The sequence below is a fragment of the Sinocyclocheilus rhinocerous genome, unplaced genomic scaffold (assembly GCF_001515625.1).
Source record: "Sinocyclocheilus rhinocerous isolate Xijiao unplaced genomic scaffold, SAMN03320098_v1.1 scaffold662, whole genome shotgun sequence".
In the NCBI taxonomy this organism is placed as follows: domain Eukaryota; kingdom Metazoa; phylum Chordata; class Actinopteri; order Cypriniformes; family Cyprinidae; genus Sinocyclocheilus; species Sinocyclocheilus rhinocerous.
Window position 1 is genome coordinate 1,306,719 of NW_015639782.1, and position 26,449 is coordinate 1,333,167.

Sequence of the window (26,449 nt, forward strand, 5' to 3'; positions counted from 1 at the left end):
TAAAAACTACAAAACAGACAACACACCACAAGTCTTGGCATTTCTGAGGTTTCTCAAGTTACATGCAATAACGGTTGAATCAAACTGAGATAAGAAAAATGGTAGTAATTACATTATTAGAGCCCTTAGATAAATCAGATGTGATACTAAACCACATCTTTCGTGAGTTTTGCATTAATTGTGCAAACGGGGTTATGAAACGTATGCTTAAAATAATCTAATATACTGACATTTAATAGTAAAATATTCTCTGCAGCTGTAGTATAACAATGTATATGGAGTTAACACAGTACATTATCCTTGCATACTTGATTCGACAGAACCATCAAGAAAACATAAGGACTAAGACGATTTAAAAACGGAAATAATGTGCAGCTTTAAGCACTTGTCAAAGTGCATATATAGTATTTTTGTCTTCCCTGTGCTTGTCAGGTTAAACAGTGTTTTTGTCTGAATATCCAGCGCTAAAAATGGCCTAAAATATTTGCTACATTTTGCTTGTATAAGACCTTTGCATAATTCATGACAGCTGGAATCCAGACTTAAGAGTGATGGACAAGATCCTCATTGACACTGTCAAATAAAACAGATTATAGTCATGATGTGCAAATGCATCTGTATAGTAATTAATAAAATAAGGGATGCTGCTGCATTTCAACAATGCAGGATCAAAAACAGGTCAAATGTGTTCTAGTGTAGTGCAAAAGCACTTGGGCTTTTCAGTGTTCACATTTCAAACATGAAACACGACTACGTAACACCATCACACAGCATGCATAAATACTTCACGTTTCGCAGACTAACAAAACACCTTCTTCAGCACTGCCTACACCACGCAAGCTAGATTTCAAGGCATTTACCTTACAAACTTCTACATTTTTAAAAATGCGGGTCTTGCAGGAACCATGGTAATGTTTTCAAATGTTCAGCCACAATTGTGGGCTTTTTTAAGCACATTAAGATAGCCATACAGTTTGCAAGGAACGACAAGAGACTCAGTGGTCCCTCATGTATGTACAGTACACACCATAATCCTGCACTGTCAGCTCTTGTGAAGAATCACAGGTAGAGAGTAGATGGGCAATGCAAGTCTGTGCAAGAGCAGCGGAGACATCCTTTCTGTTCCACTGACAACAGACATCACTAGCACAAAAACTCCTAGAGAAAGAAAGTCAGCTCATTTAGAATAAGCCATTAAAACATTCAGGGATTTCAAGATAAGAATCTGGGTGAGATTATATTATTATATTATATTGTATTATTAGGTACACTACCATTCAAAAGGATCAGTTACATTTAAAAAAAAAAATAAAAAATGTATGTTTCTATTCAGCAGGGATGCATACAATTATTTCAAAGTGATGGTGAAGACATTTTTAAATGTTACAAAAATATTTCTATTTCAGATAAATGCTGATCTTTTGAACATTCTATTCTTCAAAGAATCCAGTAAAAAAGTATCACCGTTTCCACACAAAAAATATGAAGCAACATTTATAATAAAAAATGTTTCTTGAGCACAAAATCAGCATATTAGAATGATTTCTGAAGGTTCATGTAACACTGAAGACTGAAGTAATGATGCTGAAAATTCAGCTTTGCATCACAGGAATAAATTACATTTTAAAATATATTAAAACAGAATACATCTTTTCTAAATTGTAATATTATTTCACAATATTACTGTTTTTTTATGTACTTCTAATCAAATCAATGAAGCCTTGGAGAGCTTTAGATACTTTTTTCAAAAACATTAAAACATCTTACTGACTCCAAATGGTAGTGTACGTTACAATACTGTAATTGTAAAACACTTCAAAGTTTTATTATCTGAAAATAAGTCGTATGTTATAGCAATGTATACACACAAAAGTAACAAACCAGTTTCATTAACACGCTCCTAAGTTTCCTTCTCAATAGTCAAGGCTGGGTTGCTTGTACCTGTTAGAAAAATACAGATTGAGCACCATGTTGTTTAACCACATTGTAATATTACCTCACACATTCATAGCTGCACATTTACCTCATATCTACTAGTCACATCTTTGGTCAAGGCACACAAAACACTCAAATTAGCAGTGTTTTGTAATGATCTCAGATGTGGCGTAACTGTGGTCTCACCTAGCGTGTCTCGGTCTTCACTTCCCTCTGACTGTCCGCTGCTCAGCAGTCGGCTCTGAGACTCTCTCAGAGGTTTAGGCGGAAACTGATGGGATTCTCCAGCACTAGGAAAAAAAAGGAAAGGGCATGAATGAAAGGCTCTGCATATCATCAATACAGTATCCCACAATGCAATGTGCATTTCTAGTGTAACAGCGGAACCAGAAGTAATATCTCTTGCACATTTCTTTCTTGACTCATTGATTGGACAGTAAAATGCTAGGATGATTATATTTTTTGCATATTTTCATATCGTTATACGATATTTGTAATGTTTTTGTGATACAACTCAGTTTCCTAAACGAATAATTCATTCTGAGCCATGAACCTTTTGATTGAAGGGCTGCGTCCAGAAGGTGAGGAGGGTTGTTCAGGGTCTGCGTTCACTAGACATGTGGGGAATAAACAGCCGTCGCCCAGACTGCAGAAACACAATATGATACCATGTGAGGGAATGAGATCACCGAACACTCACACTGATCTTTTCAATGCTACTGAACAATAACTGATACCTTGAAAAAATCGGCAGCAGCCAGTATTTCTTTTCATCTCCAAACACTTGCCGAAAGTTCTTGCTTGTTCCTAAACTGAAGGCATTCTTGTCTGGTCCATGCTGGAATGCAGGAGCTCTGAAAGCCTCTAACAAGAGAAACATTTAAACCACATACAGTGGTGTGAAAAAGTGTTGGCCCCCTTCCTGATTTCTTATTTTTTTGCATGTTTGTCACACTTTAATGTTTCAGATCATCAAACTAATTTAAATATTAGTAAAAGATAACACAAGTGAACACAACATGCAGTTTTTAAATGAAGGTTTTTATTATTAAGGGAAAACAAAATCCAAAACTACATGACCCTGTGTGAAGAAGTGTTTGCCCCCCTCTTAAAACTGTGGTTTATCACACTTGAGTTCAATTTCTCTAGCCACACCCAGGCCTGATTACTGCCACACCTGATAAGAAATCAGGTAGGGGGCCAACACTTTTTCACACCACTGTAAATACATAAAAATGTTTCATATACTAACATGATTTCAGATTTTCTCTTAACTTTTAAACCTTGTAATACAATGCAATACATTGATGATTGAGAGATGTACAAATAAATGTTCCTCAAAAACCTGAAGTATCATATGTGATACTCACAGTTTAGCATCATTTTTCTAAAAATTACACTAAAAGGCCTTTTACTTGCTAAAAGAGTATAAACTATTAATTAGACGACGGAAGGCAAGTGATAGATTGTGTACAACAGGTTTTTCAGTAAAGCTTTGATCATGTTAATCATTTAGAAGCCTTAGAAATTCACATATCAAATATGATACAGTAGGATTTACAGGGTTACGATTAGAATATGTCTGTTGCTGAGATTAATTTCCAACATTTTCAACCGTAATGCATCTTGACACACTTGCTTTTGCCAGAAGACTGGGCATGTTGTCACAGATACATGTTCTCTTGAGGATCTGCCACAAAGGGCAGCCTGCAAAAAGACCTAAACACCACCTGCCCCAGATCTGAGTCACTGGATGTATATGAGACATATTTGATCAGGCAGTGCGGACAGATGATAACAGAAAGCTAAATACACACTATTGATGAGCCCGTTTTTACTACTGAAATCCAAGGGTAATTAAAGCACAGCCCACTCACCCAAGGTGGATCTGTTCTTGCAGACAAGCCAGCAGTGATAAGCAAACAAAAACGCTAGGCTCACTGAGAACATGGAGGCAGCGAAAAACAGGAACATGATGTGAAACTTGGCTTGGGTATCAGGCAGACCATTCTGTGTAAAACATGGGAATGACTCTTCATACACCATAAACAGACATGGACTGAAATAAACAAACAGCCTAGGCCTAATTTAAGCTATTACCTGCTATATTATATATATGTCTGGAATACTCAATTCACATCACAAAGGTTGAAAAAATTAAACTGAAAAAATGGGAACAAGCAGAAGTGGGATGGTCCCTACAGACTGTTCATGCCAGACTACAAAAACATTTTGCCTATGTTTGCTTGTCTACTGGGTCTAACAGAAATTGTAAAAACTAAGGTGTTATGCTAAGAGAAACGATCAAAACTACTGGAACTAGAGGAATAAGTTGGTCAATCAAAGCACATCGATAATGTCAGTGATTGACTCAGTCCTACCAAATATTGGATTAGACGATCATGTGTTTTACCATCAACCTTTCAAAATAAAAACACACTTTTTATTGCTCCAGCGTGTGTTCTATTAAATTACAAACAGCCTATCTGCACATTCAAATGACTTCTGTTTCCTAATATACGCCTAAGAAATTAATAATTCATACTTACAGTCCAGAACTGAATGAAATACTGGAAGTCTGTGGCAGTGACGAAGAGGCAATACAACAAAGAATATGCTAGGAACAGCATGAAAAACTTGTAGTTGGCGAAACCCACACAATTGTTTACCCTGTCAAAGAAGATAAAAAAACACCTATTAGCCTCAATAAAATTGGATATTAATATCTATTTTGATTGCAAAATACTGCTCAATATAGACTATAACAAGGGAAAATGTGTAGTTGTTACTTTAATAAGATATTTTTACCCTTCTTGACCCTACTTTTGTCTGTGAAATGCTATGCAATTCAGCACATTTAAATAATATTTTTGACTTGAATAAAACATTTTTATAGTATTGCCTACTTACTAGCTACACAATGTAACTTTTGGCCCTCTAAAATGTATAAAAATGTACTATTTTTAATATGTTTATGTGATTTGTACAGAAACGTACAATCTTTCGAAAAAAAAAAAAAACATAAGCATGAAGGTTCACCCCTAAACTGTCTAAGTAGATCGTACTAAAACATACTAATAAAATGATCTAATTTCATATCAATTCACCAAAACGACTGCTTTAAAAGTGCTATTAAAAGCGTGTTGAAACTAAAATCCTATTTGAATTGGGGTAAAGCAAAAACACGGTTTGGAGGATGGATTTAAGATATAGTCACTTTTATTTTTGTGTTTCAAGCAAAAATGTTACAAAGTGTAACTTTAAATGACAAAATTAAATCATGTTCATTGATAAAAAGGACTGTTTTCTTGGTCTTATAGAAACCCATAAATGTCTGGTGCATGTGTTACTTCTGAGACAAAAAAACACTTTTTATTCTTGCTTTGCATTTAATCTACTGAGCCAGTACATACCACGGACAATGGTGATCCATCTTTAAAATGCACCTGTAAAACAGCAGAGGGAGGAGCTGTTAAAATGCAACACAGCAAAAGCTAATAAGTGTTGTGTCTTTAAAAAAAAGAGAGAAAGACATACATATCACAGGCAGAGCAATGATGACATCGATCAGGCTTCAGCAGCAGACAGCAATCACAGTAGCGGATAGCTGTATCAAGACAGCTTGTTAAAACACAGATCGACAGGATTCACTGAAGACTGAAGACAGATTGAAACAAATGTAACTGTCTGTGACCATTATTTGTTACTGAACCTAAATCTGGGCTGAATGCACTGTTACAAACTTGGCCTTCTAACAGTAGCACAATTAGGATGTGCTAAACTAAAAAAAAAAAAAAAAAAAAGCCCCCCCCCAAATTGTGCGTGTGTAAATGGGCAAATCCTTAGCAATTCTCCTCAAGATCTCCTGTTGAGATTCTCTCCGATCTTCACGCTCTAATAGCTCTTTGTCAGAATGTGACAGGTGGAACTGAAAGGAACAGACGAAAACCAAAACATTTTGATATTTCCTGTGTGGCAAGCAGCACGTTCTGCACTCAGAGATGTAAGAGGAGTACGACTGATTGCCAGTTTGATCCATACGTGGTTTCTCTATTACAGTTTGTTTCTCATTCTCTCGGCTTGATATAAAATAACTGCCTGCAGTGAGGTGCAATAGTTACACCAACAATCGCTTAAAATTTACAACCCAACATGCTGTTTTTTTCACTACGCATAACTCATCCTAATGGCCGTTATACCATATATTTACAAACATTATATAGTAATCTCTGCCTGCAGGAAATAATATTCATTATAAGCCAACACCTCATGAGTCATGCTGAGTATATGCTGAGCAATGACATTTACTTAGAGATTATGCAGTTTATACCACATTCCGATGGCTTCAGATGTCTGCTATTCATTCTCCATAATGTTTACTATGAAATGAGTAATACATAACTTATTTCCATAATCAAATATACTCACCTCTTTGAGCGGGTTCATAGATTTTGTGAAGATGGTTTGCCAGTACGACCACACAAACATGATGAAAAGCACATGATATACCAGGAGGTAAACTACTGTGATAAAAAAAAACAAATATTGAAAGGTGAAATTATAATTTTTATAATTTTAATAACTTTTATATTAAATCATTAAAGCATCACTATTATTTTTTTTATCATTGCTCAAGAATATAGTGAAGGATTATTAAACTTATTAAACTTTGGTGTGTAACTCATCCTGCACTGTTCGTGCTAAATACATTACAATAAAAATGCATCAAATCATGTGGTTGTTTGAGGAGATGTTTTCTTTTTTACAATTTTCTGCAGGCAAAAAAACCCCCAAAAAAAAACATGAAAATATGGGTCAAAATATCCCATAGACTTACACCACTGTTCGAAGATTTTTTTCATGTTTTTGAAAGAAGCCTCTTATGCTCACCAAAGCAGCATTTATTTGATAAATACAGTAAAAACAGTAATATTGTGAAATATTATTACAATTTAAAATAACGATTTTCTATGTTAATGATTTAGAACGTAGTTTATTCCTGTGATTTATTTCTGAATTACTCCAATCTTCAATGTCACATGATCAATCAGAAATCATTCTAATATGCTAATTTGCTGCTCAAGAAACATTTCTTATTATTTTCAATGTTGAAATGGTTGCGCTGCTTAATATTTTTATGAAATCCATGATTCATTATTTTCAGGACTTTTTTGATGAACAGAAAGTTCAAATCAGCATTTATTTGTAAACATTTTTTTTAACATTATAAATGTCTTTACGGTCACTTTTGAACAATTTTATGCATCCTTACTGCATAAAAGTATTATTTTTTTTAATCTTGTAGACCCCAAACTTTTAAATGGTAGCCTACATTAAAAGACCCGAGTCATATCTAGAGACCAGAATATCACAAACCTTAAAAACTGCATATAAGATCACCTTAGCAACCGCATAGCAACACCCTGGCATGAGCAAACACCACTTACATGTTCTTCAGAAAATGCAAAAATTATTGTAAGAATTCACTCCAAAAGGAAAGAAAGGTATTTCCAACTAAAACATTGTAAGAAAAGGCTTACTTACTTTTCTCTCCCGTGTTTTCAATAGTTTCTGCAGAAGAAAGAGAAAGGTAACTTTGTCTCTACAAATTTGTTAATGCTGTATGATTTGAATTCTGCACTGGCTATTATTGTATAAACAGTAGGTCAGAAACTCCTTGTGCATTTCATAGAAGGTCAGCAAGCAGCAGATGATTCTCAGCACAGTTCTCTGATCACTGTTGCTGGAGCTCACGCTGTATGGAGACTCTTGATCAGATGCCCAAATTCTCTAGCTCATAATTGCATCTCTTCAACTGGTGCTCTTTCAGAACTATAATAAGCTATATTGTGGTGACGAGGTTAGAAATACTAACCACAACCACACGTGATTATTCTGTCACAATCTACACTCCTCCTTTCAAAAGGTACTAATATGCACTTTTAAATTACTAAAATGTACACAAACGGTCACCAACAAATTTAACTGAACTTGAGCAGTTCTGCAAAGAAGAGTGGGAAAATCGTGCAAAGTCTAGATGTGCAAAGTCAGTAGAGACATATCCCAATCAGACTAAAGGCTGTAATTAAAGCAAAAGGTGGTTCAACAAAATACTGACACAAGGAGGTGATCCTTTTTCCAACTCAGTGATTCTGTTTTTTATATTTGTTTCTGACATGTTGGTGTTATATATTTCACTTGGGTGTTCTAAGTTGCACTGAGTAAATACAGCTGGATAAAACAAAAAATGTGTCCATCTTCATTTCAGGCTGCAAAGCAACAAAATGTGATTATTTTAAAGGGGGCTTTTCTATACCCACTGTACCTTTAAGGTGCCATTCAAGAGAAAATAATTAAGGCACAAAGATGTACTTTTTAGCTTTCGTATCTTAGGGTATCACCCCAGTGACAGCTTTGTACTTTTTTCTGAGAGTAAGCATATAGTCTCTTCAATAAATATCTAGTTCTTTAAGTTTACTGACGTTGCAGTGTCCTAAAAGCCTCATTAGATTATCCTCTCATTTAATGATGTTGGGCTACACTACTCTCTATCCAAAATATGCTCTTTGAAAGATGATAGTGCCTGGCACTAAAGTAAAAAAAACTGTATTGCTCTGAAGCACAGAGCAGAAATGAAATCCCAGAAAGCAGTGCATCTCCAAACAGATATTTTAATTGAGTATGTGTACCCTAGGGAGCACTCAAGCAGGTTCAGGGGGTACTTAAAAATTGTGATGCATTTGTGGCAATACAAAGATTTTTATGATTTTGTAATAGTACACAAAAAGCACGTAAAGAATTACTGCAAGTGTAAGTACACATTATATACTGTAAAAAGGGCCGTTATCATAATACCCCGTCGTAGACCTTAATCAGGTTAGATGCAATATTTAATTTAACACAGATGAAAATGAGGCTCTGAGGGATAGACTTACAGTCTTCACAATGGCATACACTGTATAAAGATCACGTAATTTCACCATGATTTATGGAGAGTTTGTTAACTGAAAGTTTTTTTGAAAAGACGTTTCATCAGCGGAACAACATATATGTTGTTAAACAATAGTACAATCTAGAACACACTGTAAAAAAAATTCTGTACAATTTACGGTAAAAAAAACGGCAGCTGTGGTTGCCGGAATTTTACCGTAAAGTTATACGGACTTTTTCACTTTCAAAAACGGTATACTACCGTAAAATTATTTACATGTAATGTCCAATACAGTTTTTCACCGTATATAGTAGGGGAATTTACCATTAACCATTTAACAGGTTTTAACTGTAGCATTTTTACAGTCTTTTACCGTTAAATTCACAGTCATTTTTTACAGTGTACTTCTATCCCCTCACAGCCTCATTTTCAATCCTGTCAAAAATTAAATATGGCGCTACTCTGACTAAAGTCTACTGGTATATAAACCTCTCCATTAAAGTAATAAAAACTGTCAACACATGACGAGATTCATTATTAGCAATTTCAGCAATTAAACCGTTTCTTTCCCTGAAGGTGTCAGTGTTGCTGTCTGAGAAATGTCAAATGTATTTGTTGCTAAACTCAGTGTGCAGCACAAATGATTTGACAGCAGAAATAGGTCAAGTAGAGATTGGTGAGGTTGAGTTTGGCAGCTTGGCAGTGAGATTAGCTTTGAGACATAAGGATCAGTAGTATGTTCTTAACAACATTTGTCACCTCAGGTTCGGTAGAGTAAAGACTCATTGACCCATTATCATGGCTTGCAAAGATAGATGCAAAGACAGCATTAACAAGTGAACCAATCTTTTAAAAAGACACGGTCTGTTATGGTTTTGGCTATTCACATGCTTGTTGCAATGAACCAACTAGATAATCCTACTGAACCCATGCAAACGTAATAGCCTTCAATTCAAGCTCAAGTTCAGACATTAAAGCCTTTATGGTTTTCATTCTGTCATCCTGGAGTCAACTGCTCAGTTTGAGTACAAAGCAAGCCTACGGAGACCCACTGTTTGCGGTTCAGCATAAACTGGTATGAACTGCCAGTGGGAACAGCAGTCAGAAGTAAGGCCTGGCCACTGACACTTCAGTCAGTGAAGTCTCTGAGGAACATCACAAAGCTGCTGTTTTGTGCACAAATATTTGAACGTCATTTGATTCTATTAAAGGAGTTCAAACACACACACACCATTGGTCTTCAGTGAAAAACAGGGCATCCTCATGATCATCTACCATTCAAGAGAACAATAAAGCCTCTTCATGCTGTTTTTATGGGACCATGATAGGAGATGTTATCAAAGGAGTGAATGATGTTCTGATGTTAATGTGAACACAAACCTTTTCTTGTTGCGCACACATAAATAAGCTGCAGTCTAAACAAATGACACAGTACATCACAAAGTTTGGTGATATTTTTACAGTGGTGAGAGCTCATTTACAGCAACAAAGGACTGGGAGAGAAGAAGTTTTGTACGATGGTCTAAATGACGGAGTAGTTATAGAGTGATGCCAAATTGCTATATAAAGTATTGCATATGAGTCAATGACATGATGCTTTTTTGTATGGATCTATTATGTTAATTTGTAATACATTACAAATGAAACGCATGAAAATTTTGAATACATCTTTTCTATGAACACATCGCTGTTACTGAATCATTAGTAGTATTATTAATATTTGTGAGACTTAAAATAAAAAATGTCTAAGTGGTGTTAACTGTCCTGAGATTGCAACAAAAACTCACTATATATATATATATATATACTATAAACATACTTTAACCTTTTATGAAAATTTACTTTTATTCAAAGCTGAGAAAACATCTTATTCGTGACTTAAAATAAATTAATGACATTTGTAAAAGATAGATGTGTTTTGATGGTTACATCACTTGACATTTATGAGTCATTAAAACAAAGTTTTTGTAGAAAATAGTATATTTTTTCCAAAATGTATGAAACTAATACAATGCAAATATAACATTTTTAGTAACTTAGCGTAAGTATTTTTTTTTTTTTTTAAAGATTTATCTTTTACCTCACACATCCTTATTAGTCACTGACCCATATATGTTTTTCAGATTTGCAATTAATATACATTGACATGCATAATATTATAATATTAGGGGTTCTTATACAGACAGATTCAGAAACACACGCACATATAAAGAGAGAGGTTAAATAAATTAATCTCATAATCATGACCCACTCTTAATCAATGTGTTTATAATCAAACAGACCCCATCAATAACAGAGATATTGCTCTAGTAAGAGAAGCAGACATATGCGTAACACATGGTCGAGGCCAGGTGTTATTTATTAATTCTCTCTCCGTTTCACTCCAACTTCATTCAGAGCTGCTTCCAGTCTTACCTATGCAGAGCTGCACTACATAAGCGTAGTAGGACCATGCCACGATCAGACTGATGAACAGCACCGGGATCCAGTATAAAACTCTCCAGCAGTCAACGCTACGCGAGCCCGACGGCGCCATCTTTCTATTTGAGGACCAAAAGTGGCCAAAACGACAAGTTCAGCCTCACCGAGCCGGCACTGCTCCTAAAACATCATATCTTCTTCCGCGTGCAGCTGCGGTTCGTCTGCTCCTCCATCCTCCGGTTCTCCGTTCGCTCTTGCTTGTAGTGTAGCACATCGGTACCGCCCCTTTCTACAAACTTGCATGACGCTCACGCGATGCGATGCGATGGCTGCGTTACTACAATAAAGCCTGATTTTACCGTTTTGTATCATCACCATAGGTTGGTCTGCTATAATTTAACAAATATGTTCTATGTCTAATATATTTAAATGTTAAATCTGATTAAAATCTGATTAAAGATGTCACACCAGTGCAACGTTCAATAACACTTTAAATTGTTACATTAATTAAATAATATAGCGATAAAATATTTGTGATACATATTAAGTAGTTCATTCGTTGCTGATAAAAACAGCTAGCGTAAACAAGCCAAAGCTGGTTTGCTGGTTTTAGACGGTCTTCCAGTCTGGATTTAGAGAGATTTGTGCACTTCTCATTGGTTAGTCCAGAAAATGAGCATGCCAACCATCCAAACCAGCTGAAAGCCTGCTTGGCCAAGCTGTGAAACCAGCTAAAATCAGCTTAGACTGGTATAACTGTCTGAGGAACCCCGGAATCTTTTAATGGCTATACATCGTGTTTGACTAAAAAAAAATATTAGACAGCAGAGAATAATGTTTTTTTTATTTTTTCAAGATTTTTTATTTACTTGGCGGCTTTTTTATAATTCAAATTTGGCTGGGTGGTTAATAACACATTTCTCTGTGGTGTGACAAACTCAGAACACATTTAATATTGCTTTTCTCGGACTTTAACACTGGTCTAACATGAAGCGTTCATTGTAAACTTTAAAAAAATAATAATAATAAAAAAAAAGTTTTTAAAAAATCGTTTATGTCTTCTGACACAAGCAAGCACAGACCATAAGGAATGACACAAAATATTCTTTTGATGGTGGTTTTTAATTTATTCAAACCTTTTAGTTTTAAGCAAACTGAATACTAATGCGTAAACGTATACTTCAGTGAACCATAATGACAGATGCACACTGTAATAATTACTTTAAGTAAAAAGATGCTCTTAATATCTTAAAAGATTTATATGAATTAGCTAATGAAATAAGCTATTTTAGGATGTACAGATCTAAGAGATGGCCTAGATCCTTTTTTTTTCATATATATTTTTTTATTGGGTGGAAAGTAAAAGACATAATTATTGAAACAACAGACATAATAAAGACAATCCACAATTTATTTTAAAACTTTTACAAGAAAAGACAACAGAAGAAGGAAAAAACAAAACAAAAAAACAAAACCAAGTCTGGAGGAGGAAAGGTGATGATTCAAAGATTCAAATAAATTCAGTCAACAGGCAAAATTTGAAGAGAGTGAAAATGTTATAAAAGGTTGCCATTTATCATAAAAAAACCATAACTGGCATTCCGAAAGCATCTTATCTTTTCCAACTTCAAAAAGTACATAGTATCCACAAGCCACTGTGAGATACCTGGTGGTTTGGTGGACTTCCAAAGAAATAGAATTCATCGTCTAGCCAATAAAGAAGTGAAGGAAAGTACATCTAACTGTTTAGATGTAACCCGAGTCCAAGCTTTGGGAACCCCAAAGATTGCAGTAGTAGGGCAGACATCAACCTTTGGTATTGAATATTTTGGACATAGTCTCAAAATAATTGTTCCAGTAGTTATGAAGCACTGGACAGAAAAAAAAAACATATGACTCAAACATGCCCTATATTCTGTAGAAATGTGATACCGGAGCTAATTGTCTCAAGGCAGCAGTGGTCACAAAAGTTAATAATATAAAGTTTTGAGTAAAAGGTCCAGATACATAAATGCTTGTTTTATGTTGGTTCAAAACTTTAATTAGAATAAATTAGAAAGAAAAAAACGGTTCCATAATAACAGCTAACCTCGTATGTGACAACATTCCTTACTAGGTCAATGCGTGTTCAGTTTCCTGGGCAATAATGGTGGTAATGTTCCAAAGGCTTTTTGCAGCCAAGGCTTTAAAATATCTGCAAAGATGTTGACTTTAAAAAATAAACATACCCTGAGAAATATTCGCTGGAGTAAAGTGTGACAACTAGCCCTGGTCGCCCTTATATATTTATCACAATGATAACAAAAACTGCACACTGTAATATGCAGAAAAACTGTAATATGCTTAATCACCTCAAAGAATAATCTGAAACACTAAAGTCTAAAGCACTGTCAATATTCTGAAGATATGTCAGTTGAGACTGTTGTAACATGATTAACAGAGATTGATGTCGAATCTCTAAACCTACATGAAATCAGGCCTGATAAAGAGTTCAGTGGGATTCAGTTTCTTCTCGTTTGTTGTTTTGGCTTCACAAGATGTTTCTTAAAGGAGCGGCAGTGTAAGAAACTCATGAAAGAGGTGGAGAGAGGGCTCTGTATGTGTAGCACATTGTGAGACTACTGAGGACTCATTATTGCTGTGTGCACTCAGCACTGTCAGACCCTGTGTAAGCTGATCTGGGTGGTGGGCAGTGGACAAGCTCAGAGAAACTATGTTAGCAATGTGCTCATTGTAAGGAAAGATTATCTGGCTTATAACTTCTAGAGAAGCATATATAACAATGCATTGCCAATACAGCACTACAGAGGCATTAAAACCCAAGGGAACATTTTCTTTACACAAAATAGATCAATAAATAGAATAAATAACTGTATGCTCCATCAAAATTCAGCACTGTTCACATTCGCATTTTCACTTCAACACAGTTCCCTTTAAAATTATGAAGTAATGTCATCATAAATAAAGACACTACTTTGTAATTCATTAATCAACATAATTTATCCCAAAATGTGGGCACTGGACCCATTTCAATTTAAAAGACATTTAATAAATAACTCTTTGATTAATAAAAGTAGCATGGCTATTTCATAAAAGTGTTATCCCTTTTAGTTAATGGCTTTTAAAGTGTTCAGAAAGTGTCTGCCAAGTGACAACGCTGCAACTACAGTCTAAGGAGGTAGCATGTGTTAATCTAATTATGGCAGTATTTGTATCTTACAGAGTTTGAGACAGGTCAGGTAGATAATTGCATCGAGTCACTGAGAACTTTAATCCAACGTGAGATTTCTTCAATGTGACGTGAGGGTGAAGAGAAACACTCAGCGGGACTTTCACCTGCACAAATCAAAGCCATAGAGATGAACGGCATATCAAACGATGATTTATCTACATCATAACTGAATCCAGCAGGTGATACTTTGAATACAAATGTGCTTTATAAAAATAGCAACACCTGTTTATTTCATTCAAACCGCAAATATTCTCACAGTGAGTCTAACTGTTCCCTGTTTTCAGGTGTTTTATGGTGTGAGCCTTTTCTTGTGGGTTGGGCACTGTATTCTATTACTGTGTTAAGTCCTAATACACTGTGTTAGGCTGGTATCTTGTATCTCTGGATAGCAGACATTAATTTTACAGAGTAATCTGATGCTAGAGAAAGAGCTTTGGCTGAATGCTGAGCAGTTGCTAGCGCTGTACTTCAGTATCATTAATTCTGAATTCTCCAGGGCAATATCTTGAAGCCAAACTAAAAACACTGCATAATATCCACTTCATTTTTTTGTATTCAACCATGAACTTACCTATTTAGCAGTGAGTTCCTTCTTCATACAGGCTTTAAAGGATGTGAATCTCTCTTCACCTTTATATCCCTGGGTAAATGATGATAATACAAAGGATAATATGTTTTACATCATCAATAGAAACATTATCTTGAAAATAGGGAAAATTAAATGAACAGTGCTAGTTGATGAGACTACTAGCATACTAAATGAACAATAAATGGCCACTAGATGTCAGCAAAATTGCACCCACAAGAAGCATTTACTTGGTTGAAAAAGCAATATGAAAGGCAACAATAAAGGGTTTGTTTACAAACGTTTGGGTTCTGTAAGAATTTTTTTAAATGTTTTTGAAAGAAGTCTCTTATGCTCACCAAAGAGCATTTATGTCAAATAGATTTTTTTGTAACAATGTTAAAGTCTTTACTGTCACTTTTGATTAGTTTATTGCGTCCTTGCTAAATAAACATATTAATATATTTTTTAAAAAACGTATTGACTCCAAACATTTGAACAGAAGTGTAATAATATTAATAGTAAAACTATTAACAACCATATAATAATAATGACTAACTTGAATTTAAATTATTTTTAAATGTTTAAAAAAAAAATAACTTTCCTGTCACAAGCCGAAATGTGTTATGATTAACATTAACTTATGATTAGCTACGCTAATTATGTCTCTATTTGTTTCTCTGTTTTTGCCACGGGACTGACTGACAGCTGATTTGCATATTAAAAACGCAAACAAATATGGCAAGCACTCTCCCAAATACAAACGCTAATGCCATGTGTCCATTCAAAACCTCAAACCAGATTTCTGGACCACCTGATTTTCTCCACTTGGATCTCAGAAACCTGTTTTAAGGCTCACCAGTGGTTCATTACTCTGCAGTTATGGCCGTGAACGCTGGAAAAATGGCATTTAAACAAGTGGAGAAAACCATCAAACCCTCCCCCCATATTTACCCAGGAGCCACGATGCAGCCGGTCCTTCATTATCCCAATGAACTCCTTGTAGCTCAGCTGGTCATCATGGTCCACATCAAAGATCTTGAAAACAGTGTTCACAAGATGTCGTGACAGCTTCAGTCCAGTGGCCACATAGACCGCACGTGCAAATTCACCTGTGAGAGCCAAACAATATTACCCACAAGCGTTTCAGGAGTAAATGGATTATATGAATGGATTATATGTTTACCTTGTCCAATTGGGCGATTTGCATAGTTGTACATTTGCATGGCAATTGCAAAATCCTCCAAGTTGTTGAGGAACTGAAAAAACGACCTAAACTCTTCAAACGTGATGCCCTAGAAAAGAAGATCAGTGTTAGATCAGTGTCTTACAGATGAAATTGTCAATGTTCCTTTTAAGAGGAACCTTTGGGCAATGGAAAGATAATTATGTCATCGTCTTTATAATATGACAGCACTCATGCAGAGATCTAGTACATAAAATGATGAATTTTGAAATATATATCTATAGTCTCAGATTAATTCTCTGGGTAATAAATGCAGAACCCCTAAACAAGACAAAACTGCATGCAGGCCTCACTATTCCGACCAGGAGGACACCTTAAGTGTCTGTGGGACCTTGAAGAGCGATAACAGATCCCAAGACAGAAAACAGCAAAGTCAAACAATCCCAGCAGCACACATCTCTCCTGCTCCGGCACCCGATCTATACAATTTGAGCTGTCGACACCTTTAGATTGTTTTGTTTAAGGAGAGGTCAGGTAGCTTGTCGACTCTTCTAAAGAAGATTAACCTGATACTTGCATACATAAAAACAAAAGGAGATGTGTCCAAAATATCTCAGCGCTAGCAGATTACCCAAACAGCGGTCCTTTGCATTTCCATTCATCCATTCCCAGGCACTAGACCCACGTCTTTTTCTGAAGCCTCTCTTGCAACCAACAACTGTTTTACAAATGATCTAATGAGTAATATGTGACGCTTTGGTGGTTTTACAAGTTAAGCTGTATTTCAATATCTCAACTTAAGAATAAAAACCACTTATATAGCAATGGCCATCCACCAACAGCCTCTTTGAGCAACTGAAAAGAATCTCATTTCCAGGCACTATACCCACGTCTTTTTCTGAAGCCTCTCTTGCAACCAACAACAACTGTTTTACAAATGATCTAATGAGTAATATGTGACGCTTTGGTGGTTTTACAAGTTAAGCTGTATTTCAATATCTCAACTTAAGAATAAAAACCACTTATATAGCAATGGCCATCCACCAACAGCCTCTTTGAGCAACTGAAAAGAATCTAACCTCATAATTTGAGGGTCAATGTGCAAAAAGGGAAACAGCCTAAAGAAAAAAAGACATCAAAACATCATTCAGATTATAAATATCTACCTCTCTCTACTATGTGGTGATATTTGTTGCACTGATCTTATCAGACTTATTCATGAAAAATACATGAACTTAGATAAAGGTAAAGGAGTAGAAATATTAGAATATTGCATTCCCAGGCACTAGACCCACGTCTTTTTCTGAAGCCTCTCTTGCAACCAACAACAACTGTTTTACAAATGATCTAATGAGTAATATGTGACGCTTTGGTGGTTTTACAAGTTAAGCTGTATTTCAATATCTCAACTTAAGAATAAAAACCACTTATATAGCAATGGCCATCCACCAACAGCCTCTTTGAGCAACTGAAAAGAATCTTTGTCAATTGAGGGTCAATGTGCAAAAAGGGAAACAGCCTAAAGAAAAAAAGACATCAAAACATCATTCAGATTATAAATATCTACCTCTCTCTACTATGTGGTGATATTTGTTGCACTGATCTTATCAGACTTATTCATGAAAAATACATGAACTTAGATAAAGGTAAAGGAGTAGAAATATTAGAATATTGACAAACTGATGTGACTGATAAAGTATTGAGTTCATGCTAGATTGGTATGAACTCAATACTTTATCAGTCACATCAGTTTGTCAATATTCTAATATTTCTACTAGTACTTCCTAGCTAACAATGAATGTTCTTAGAACTTTGGCTAATGTTCTAGCAAGGTTCTCCTAAGTTATCTGGTCTGTTGTTCTCAAAACATTAGCACAAAAACACTATTTATACATGTAATATTCATGTAATGCTTTTCTTAAATGATTTAGTTGGATGTTCATCTAATGCTTTTTTAATATTACTAATAGTTTCAGATGGTTCAGAGAACATTGTTAATGTTAATGTTACCCATAATGTTTGCAAAACTATAATTAAAAAAAAAACTGAATGTTTTGAATGTTCCAAGAACATTCAGAAATAACGCTTCCATAACGTAATGGGAATGTTTGTAAACCATTCTTAGAACATATTTTCTTAGAACATATAAGTTGTTGTACAAAAATAACAATGCGCTTAATTACAGTATCTTACCATTTTGTCGGTAAATGCAAACTGACATAAAATTTGAATGTGGTGTCTGTGGCGCTTGTTTGGAAAGCCTCCTGATTTTCCTGAGTGATGATAGTGGTGAGTGTGTGTGTGTGTGTGTGTGTGTGTGTCCAGTGCAAAAGTATTACCTTCTCATCGGGTTTGCTTTGACGCACATTCTCAAGGTAGCCTGTAATGTTCTCCACTGTGGTGTAGCGCAGCAGGATACGAGCAAAGTCTTCCTCACTGATGGTGGTCATTCCCTTGGAATAACTGAGGAACTCAATCTCAAGGACTTCTGTCTGCAGGTTGTCCATGAATCTGCCGACAGAGCATGACACAGACACAGTGTTAAGAGGAGATGCCATCTCTCGCTCAGTAGGACACTAGACTAAGTGACTGGACCGTCCCAACATGCTCCAATACAGCATCCTTACTGATGGCCTCAGGGATTTCAAACTCCTTTTTAAGGGTCATGCATTAATAACATGTATAAAAACAGTGAAGAAACCTGAGGCTGCATTACAGAAACTTCATGAAACATCATGATAGAGTTCAATATTAATTTAAGACTTAAGATAGGAAATCCATCAGCCTAGTCATCAAATCTGTCACTTACCTGTAGAAGTCATCAAAGTTAAGTTCACTTTTGCCCTTTTTTCCAAAGAAATGCACCAGCAGAGTTGTATCGGTGACATTTTCTGTTTCATGCTGTGAAAGCAAATTATGAAAACACATTATTCAGCTGTAAAAACTGAATAAGGGAGCAAAATTGGTCACAGAATAAGTGTACACAAAAATAGCTTGATGAGGATATTGTGCAGCCATAAACATAATATCACAATATAAACAACGCAGATACAAACACAAACACAAATAAATGTAAAATGAACATAAACTAGAAAATAAATGATTAATTAAAAGCAATTGATCAATTGAGATAAATCTAAATCTCTTATCATACATCTTAAAATCACAAATGAACAACTGTTCTTTGATTTGGTGGACTTCAGCTAGCTGTGAATGTCGATTAAAGGTACAATGAAGATTCTGTCATCATTTTTTCACACTCATGTTACTCTGGCTCTCCTTAGCACATTTTTATAGGACTTTTTTGCATCATCTTGAAAGCTCCTGTCTCTACATTCACTGTAAACTAGAACGGCATAAAGGAAATCACAGATTTGGAACAACATGAGGGTGAGTAATTGATGACAGAATTATCTATAAAGTCTTGGAAAGTTAATATGTACATGTAACTAATATGTTTGATAGAGCAAAGACACATCATGGAGCAGCCGACATCATCTCATGCCACGCAAACAACAGGTTGCTCGTGCAGAAATCTGCATACAAGATATACCTCAATGCTCCTTTGCAGCCATATATCATTTCAAAAACAAGAGGCATACAGTATCTCATAGTCTTTTTCACAAAGATGCCTTAAAATGTCAACTCAAAAGGATTTTGGAAACCTGCATTATCATAATATTCTAGATATCATCAATATCATATCATAGAATCAATATCATATAATAACAATCATTTTATTTCTAATAATAATAATATTTATTGAGATGCATAAATAAAACCAAACATGATCTTTTGTTGTATGGTTCAGTTACCTTCATATACATTTTAAGGTCTTGAACTATCTATTAATATCTAACTGTAACAACATGAAATGTAGTGACATTAATGAATGAAAATGGTGATATCACAAAAAGAAAAAAAAACATGAAACAATGGGCAGAACCTCACATGGGATGGGGACAGGGAATGGCCAAGGGAATTACGGGATTCAATTGAGAAAACATGTGAGCTCGAGGATACTTGTACCTCCATCAGATCTGAAAAGAGAACTATTCTCGCACCATGCCTTAGAACATCCCAGAAACTTCTGGGTTTAGACTGAGGCTGCTCTTTTTTAAGTGCCTGCATATCAGAGGTGAAATTATTAAAGGCTTAACAGAAGAAGATTCAGACAATACAGTGAAAGACTATTCCACACGCAAAAAAAAAACCTGAATTAATGCAACAGAACGTCAAAGAAAAGTCAACTTTGTTTACCACATCCTTCTGATGAATTTCTCCCTATGTGATCAATGCTGTTTTATCTTAGATCTGTTATTGTTTTGTTTAAAAAAAAAAAGTTTTTTTTTTAAGTATTCACTAATGTAAACTTTGCTTTCAAACCAAGCAATATAAAACACAGCTCATATTTCTGTCCCTATAAGTCAGCAAAACCACACATGACAACACAGGATGTGTGCAGCATAAAGTAGAACTAGTTGTCCTCTACAGTTCACCCCACATCCTTCTGATGAATTTCTCCCTATGTGATCAATGCTGTTTTATCTTAGATCTGTTATTGTTTTCAATTTTTTTTTTTTTAAGTATTCACTAATGTAAACTTTGCTTTCAAACCAAGCATTATAAAACACAGCTCATATTTCTGTCCCTATAAGTCAGCAAAACCACACATGACAACACAGGATGTGTGCAGCATAAAGTAGAACTAGTTGTCCTCTACAGTTCACCGAAAATGCAGTTGTGAGTCCTGAAAAGGTATGGGTACGAGTTTGGTTAACTTGTGACTCTCATAAACAACAAAACAAGGTTTAAATGTAACCGTATTAAACACTAAAATACAGGGCAGACAATAATATCCTGCTGCTGTGTGAACATGACCTTAGTGCTTCAGTCAGTAAACAAGAACTCTGAATAAATCCAGTTATGGCCTTGCCGAGATAAACAGTGGATTGTGTTCAGTATCATTATATTTTTAAATTCAGCACAAGTATATTGTGGTTTACACAGAAAAACACTGACTGAACAGAGCTGAAAGAGCTTCTCATTTCTCTTGTTTGGTGCTGAGACTGGCTCATTCCTCAGCAGCAACTCTTAAGTGACACAAAACTCTTCATGGTCAAGCCGTCGCAAGAAGTAACCTGAACCTAAATACCACTCTTCAAGCAACTGTAAAAATAAAACATGGGGGTCCAGGGAGAGTTGCCATTCTTCAGCTGAGGGCCTTTTAACGTGATTCTGTGAGACCATTCCTTTGCAGAACGCTCCTGACAGTAGACAAGCAACATAAATCATCTGTTTCAGTCTCTGGATGATTTTTCTGCTCTCCTAGACAATAGAGCTGCATTTCAGACTGAGCCCCATTAGAGCTGCATTGTCCCTCTTCTCTGGAGGTGAGCCATGCGTGAGGGTCACTCTGTTACACCCTATCCAAACATTTCAGCATGTAAAATAATATTACTCACTGACTGTCTGAAAGAAGCCACTGAAAGTGGATGTAACCCTTCTGGTTTATTGGAGTAGGAGCTAATTTGGTTCTCGAAAAAGGCAGTCCGGTACTAAAATCGCACCCAGTTCCGGCGGTGCGAAAACGCCAAAAAGTGGGTAGTTCCACAATTAGTTCTGGTAATATGAAAAGGTTCCCGCGGTGCGAAAGGCCCTAATGTCTTGCCTCATGCTAAGCATCAAATGGATTTAGAAATCTTATAATTTAATCCATGAGACTTATGGAGTGCTTTTATGGTGTACCATTCATTTTAGTCAATGGAAGAGTGCAGTGTGAACATTCTTCAAAACATCTCCTTTGGTGTTACTCAGATAAGAAAGAACTAAGGTTATGGAATGACATGGGCATGAGAAATCATGACACGATTTTTATTTTTGGAACTATTTCCTTACATTACTTTTAATTACAATACACATCGTTTCAGGTTATGGCAAAAGAATATGCTCATGCGACTGAGGACCATAAAATGCTTTTGGTAGAAAGACAGAAATCTATTTCTTACCAGTTGAGAGGGACTGTCAGGATCTCCTGCCCGCTCTTTTTTCTTTTCATTTTTCTTACGGAATATCTCCTCCAGCTAAACGGAGAAAGTAGAGATTTATCTTTAAGCATGCTGACAATCAGATTAATAATAAACAGCAACAAAACCAACCGTACCACCATGAATTCCCTCTTATCCACCATTTCATTGCCATCTGCATCAAACATGTTGAAAGCTATTTTAAAACCTGCATGCGGCTCTAGAAGACAAAAGAAAGAGGGGACATAAGGGACATCAACACATTCTCATGCATCTATACTTTTTGTAATCATTGTTGGTGCTAAATGAGCATGAAGAATTAAACCTAAAGACCAACTCACTTGTCAAAATGCAAAGCAGAAACAGATACTCGGTGTAAGCGATGACACCTGAAAAACAGCACACAAACATTTCCTTTTGAGAGTTCAAACAAAGCTTGTTTTCTAACATCCCAGTACCTGCCTTCAAAATACATTTTACTATCAAATGTCATTTTAAACTAGAGCTCCTTTCTTCTTTTACACTGATAAGACCTTAGAGGACCCCATTCTTTACTCTTGTTTGGTGTTCTCTTTGCACAAACAGAGACGTTAAAACGTAAAGTAACCAGGCTGGACACAAACCCAAACAAAATTAGAGCAGGCCACTGGCTCCTGGGTTTCCCTCTGTTTATTTTCCTAGGTGTAAAACATTCTCAAGTGATCTGTAACTGATTGCAGATGCCTGGTGTGGGTTTGTTTTCCTTTTTGAGGTCTGTTAGTCCTTTGCTGTGTGAGAGGAGAAGAAAGGAAGAGCAATTGTCAGGTCTCTGTCTAGGAGAGACTTAAGGAGAATTGTTCCTGCCACTGAAAGCATTCCCAAGCTTTTGTTTGAAGGAGATGATAGTGACTTGGACACAGATAGTTCAGGAGGGGTGCTGTGGGAAAAGGACTTTGGAATGTTTAAGGAAACGGATAAAGAAAGGTAGAACAGAATAGAGAAGATACATTTTCACATTTCAGACCTCCCTTATCCTTTATGTATATGTTGGTGGATTCGCCACAATTTTGTATTTGTATATAACTAAGGTTGTGAATTTAAAGTGTTCATTAATTATATAAAAATAAAATATTAATTAATTTATAATTTCATTTAAAATGTATTATGCAGCACAACCATTTTCAACATTGATAATAATAGTAAATGTTTCTTGAGCAGTAAATCAGCATGATTTACTTATGATTAGAATGATTTCTGAAGGATCATGTGACACTGAAGACTGGAGTAATGATGCTGAAAATTCAGCTTTGCATCACAGGAATTAATTATATTTTACAATATATTAAAATAGAAAACAGTTTTATTTTGTAATAACATCTGACTTAATTTGATCAAAGAGACATATATATCAATTATATATATGTGTGTGTGTGTGTGTGTGTGTGTGTGTGTGTATACACATACATACATAAATGTACTGTATATTTCTGAATTTAATGTGTTAATTTATTACATATTTTACATTTAATTTAATAAAAGTCATATATATTATATACATTTGAAATTAAATTACATTTTATTACTTATTATTTGTATAGATACTGTATATTAAATTCTGTATTTTTAGATTATAAAAATAGCTTTTTTTATAATATGATTCTATCATGATGACCCCATAAGTAAATGGCATGTGAGCAATTCAGGCCTGAAGTACAACTTTTTGTAGTATCTATTAAATGCTTCGTCTGCTATAAATCTTCAGATTATCTTAATTTGCATGCTTTATTCAGCAAATATTCATATAGGTGATGATTAATAGATTGGTTGCCCTATGTATACTCAAAACTTATACTTATAGTTAAGATATCAACGGCTGCCTGTGCATTTAGTATTTTAGGATCCCAGACAGGTTTCATTAGAGCCACACAATTTCAGTCTTGCAGAAAGAAACCCAGCCCAAGAGCTCAAACAGTTGTCAGAACACAAAGAATTCCACAGAAACAATTCATATAGAGTGTCAGTGATGGAGATGTAATCCAACTCCATTCTTAGAATTCATACTGTCCAGAGTGATACGGGGCTGCCACTAGGACAAGTCTCAACATTGCAAAGTTCAAACAGCTCTTTTCAATTTCTGAAGTAAGGCTTTGTTCACAGATCAAGCCTATGATCAAGCTTTAACATTTAACAGCCAGATTAAAAGCCCAAATCCAGGCACTGGCACTCAAGGAGAGCAACGGTGAGCAGAGATATCATGCACTATGTGGAGTGTTTTAGTGCTTTAAGTGTAAGAGAGAACACTACAAGTAATGTACTGTTAGCATCTTGGAAAGCGCCACGTTAAAAGCTGATATTTTTCTCATAATTTTTGACTATTCTGTGTTAAATTATAAATTCTATGAAAAATTTCTTTTTTTAACATTGTGGGCAATGTCATTTTTAGAATTCTTGCAATACCATACATTTTAATTTGTCTATTGTTGCTGATATGTCAAGTATGATAAGCAAATACTGCTTTTTCTTAAAGAACGTCTAGAAAGTAAGACCTCCGTGTAACATAAAGCTGGGTAATTTATGGATTAGTGTGACTGTGTGAGCATGGCGCACCCTTTGGCTGAATGTGTGATTATTTTCTATTCAAAATGACATACCACATGTTATGCACTGGGTGTTTTTTGTCACCTTCCTATCTGTGATTATCCCAGAGCAAAGTCACAGTAATGTCAGACTGATTGAGAGATAAGACAGTTTTTACAACCTGTGCATTCTCCTGCTGCATGAGGCCAAGTTTCAGGATCCAGACTGTTTCAAAACACTGTGTATGAGGGTGGCCTAAGCATCTGCACTCTCTAAAAACTGTATCCTAATTGTACCTACATCACAATATCTGTTAATTAGAGATGTTTCAGTTTTAAGCACATCATTCATAATTTGGCCATTAGTGTATATTTAGAATGATAGCCATAAACATGGCAGTTTGAAAGCAGATCCTCTCAAAATCAAGTTGCCTGGAAGCATTTATTGTAGTAAACAATGATCAAATGACAAAGCAAATGACACTGCATTATACAATACAAATCGATTTACATAACAAGATTATTAGGTCTCACCTCTTTCCCGCAGGTTTCGGAACAGATGGGATGATCCTTTCCAAACAGGTGGCGTATCTGACAGAACCTTGTCTAGATCCTTTTTAAAAAGCACATATATTCAGGATCATTAAGATTTTCTAAACTCAGATAAATATTCAGTAAAAAAAATAAAAAATCAAACCTGTTTTGTGAGGGATCTCCAAAACCTCTTTTCTAAAAAAAAATAAATAAATAAAAGCAGATATAAGAATTATTTATGGTATCATTTAAAGCTGCAGTCCTTAACTTTTGGCGCTCTAGCGGTTAATAAATAGAACTGCATGCGTCTTGCGGAAGAACATTGTAGCCGGAGCTACTTCTCTCTGTTTAGGTCAATGACGAATCACGCAGGTACTGGGCTACTCCGCAGCGGTACATACCCGAACCAGTCTAAAATAGTCCGAATATAAACATTTATTATAGGTGTACCGTAGGGATTCTGGATAAGCCAAAAACACGGTTTGGAAAATGGATTAATGGTGTACTCGATTATTATATAAATGTTGTTAAATTTGAACACAAAAAAGTTACGGACTGCAGCTTTAAACTATTTCTAAATGAAAGCAGACAATAAAAAAAAGCCAGGTCAGGATAAAAAAATGGATCAAAGTATAGCATAACACTCTACTTACTCTACTTTAATTCTGTATTAATTACAAAATTTTACTTAGGCTATTAAAATAAACATCTAAAAATTCAAAAAATTCAAACATACAGAACATCTGTTGTTCTCTTATTGTAGAATATGTCGTTCAGGTTGAAAAGATACTGTTACAGTGAAGCAGACAGTCTAAAATGTTTTGACAGGGTGAATCAGTTTCTAAGTCTTTTGCATATATGCAAAATATAAGTCTTATATAAATCATATCTGCAGAAATAAGTCTTTTTCGTATCTGCAGAAAATGCAAGTGGCAGTGCAATTTCCTGAAATGCATGATTACTTGCCATAGATAACTATATAGAATTATTCTTTAATAAATAATAGAGATAACATTTAATACTCAATTTTTGTTTTGAATACAATTTAATAAATAAATGAAAAT

General features: G+C 35.3%; 2 protein-coding genes across 2 annotated transcripts in view; both read right to left on the reverse strand.

Moving 5' to 3' along the window:
* Positions 1-391: 391 nt before the first annotated feature.
* LOC107751939 (palmitoyltransferase ZDHHC2-like) lies at positions 392-11,575 on the reverse strand. Its single transcript, XM_016567724.1, has 13 exons — positions 11,282-11,575; positions 7,480-7,506; positions 6,364-6,458; positions 5,745-5,863; positions 5,473-5,544; positions 5,349-5,381; positions 4,485-4,605; positions 3,813-3,945; positions 2,673-2,799; positions 2,489-2,581; positions 2,122-2,225; positions 1,882-1,941; positions 392-1,158 (listed from the first exon to the last, which is right to left on the reverse strand). The coding sequence occupies exons 1-12, from the start codon at positions 11,400-11,402 to the stop codon at positions 1,901-1,903; spliced, it is 1,086 nt and encodes a 361-aa protein (XP_016423210.1). The 5' UTR covers positions 11,403-11,575; the 3' UTR covers positions 392-1,158; positions 1,882-1,900.
* Positions 11,576-14,551: 2,976 nt separating this feature from the next.
* The window catches only part of LOC107751937 (calcium uptake protein 3, mitochondrial-like), an 18,240-nt gene continuing 6,342 nt past the window's right edge, over positions 14,552-26,449 (reverse strand). Inside the window, exons 3-13 of the mRNA XM_016567720.1 lie at positions 25,549-25,580; positions 25,386-25,464; positions 22,638-22,685; positions 22,434-22,516; positions 22,279-22,353; positions 19,080-19,171; positions 18,610-18,781; positions 16,271-16,379; positions 16,039-16,196; positions 15,091-15,159; positions 14,552-14,622 (exon numbers count right to left, since the gene is read on the reverse strand). Coding sequence (XP_016423206.1) covers positions 15,091-15,159; positions 16,039-16,196; positions 16,271-16,379; positions 18,610-18,781; positions 19,080-19,171; positions 22,279-22,353; positions 22,434-22,516; positions 22,638-22,685; positions 25,386-25,464; positions 25,549-25,580 — 917 coding nt within the window. The 3' untranslated portion in view covers positions 14,552-14,622. The remainder of the gene's footprint in view (positions 14,623-15,090; positions 15,160-16,038; positions 16,197-16,270; positions 16,380-18,609; positions 18,782-19,079; positions 19,172-22,278; positions 22,354-22,433; positions 22,517-22,637; positions 22,686-25,385; positions 25,465-25,548; positions 25,581-26,449) is intronic.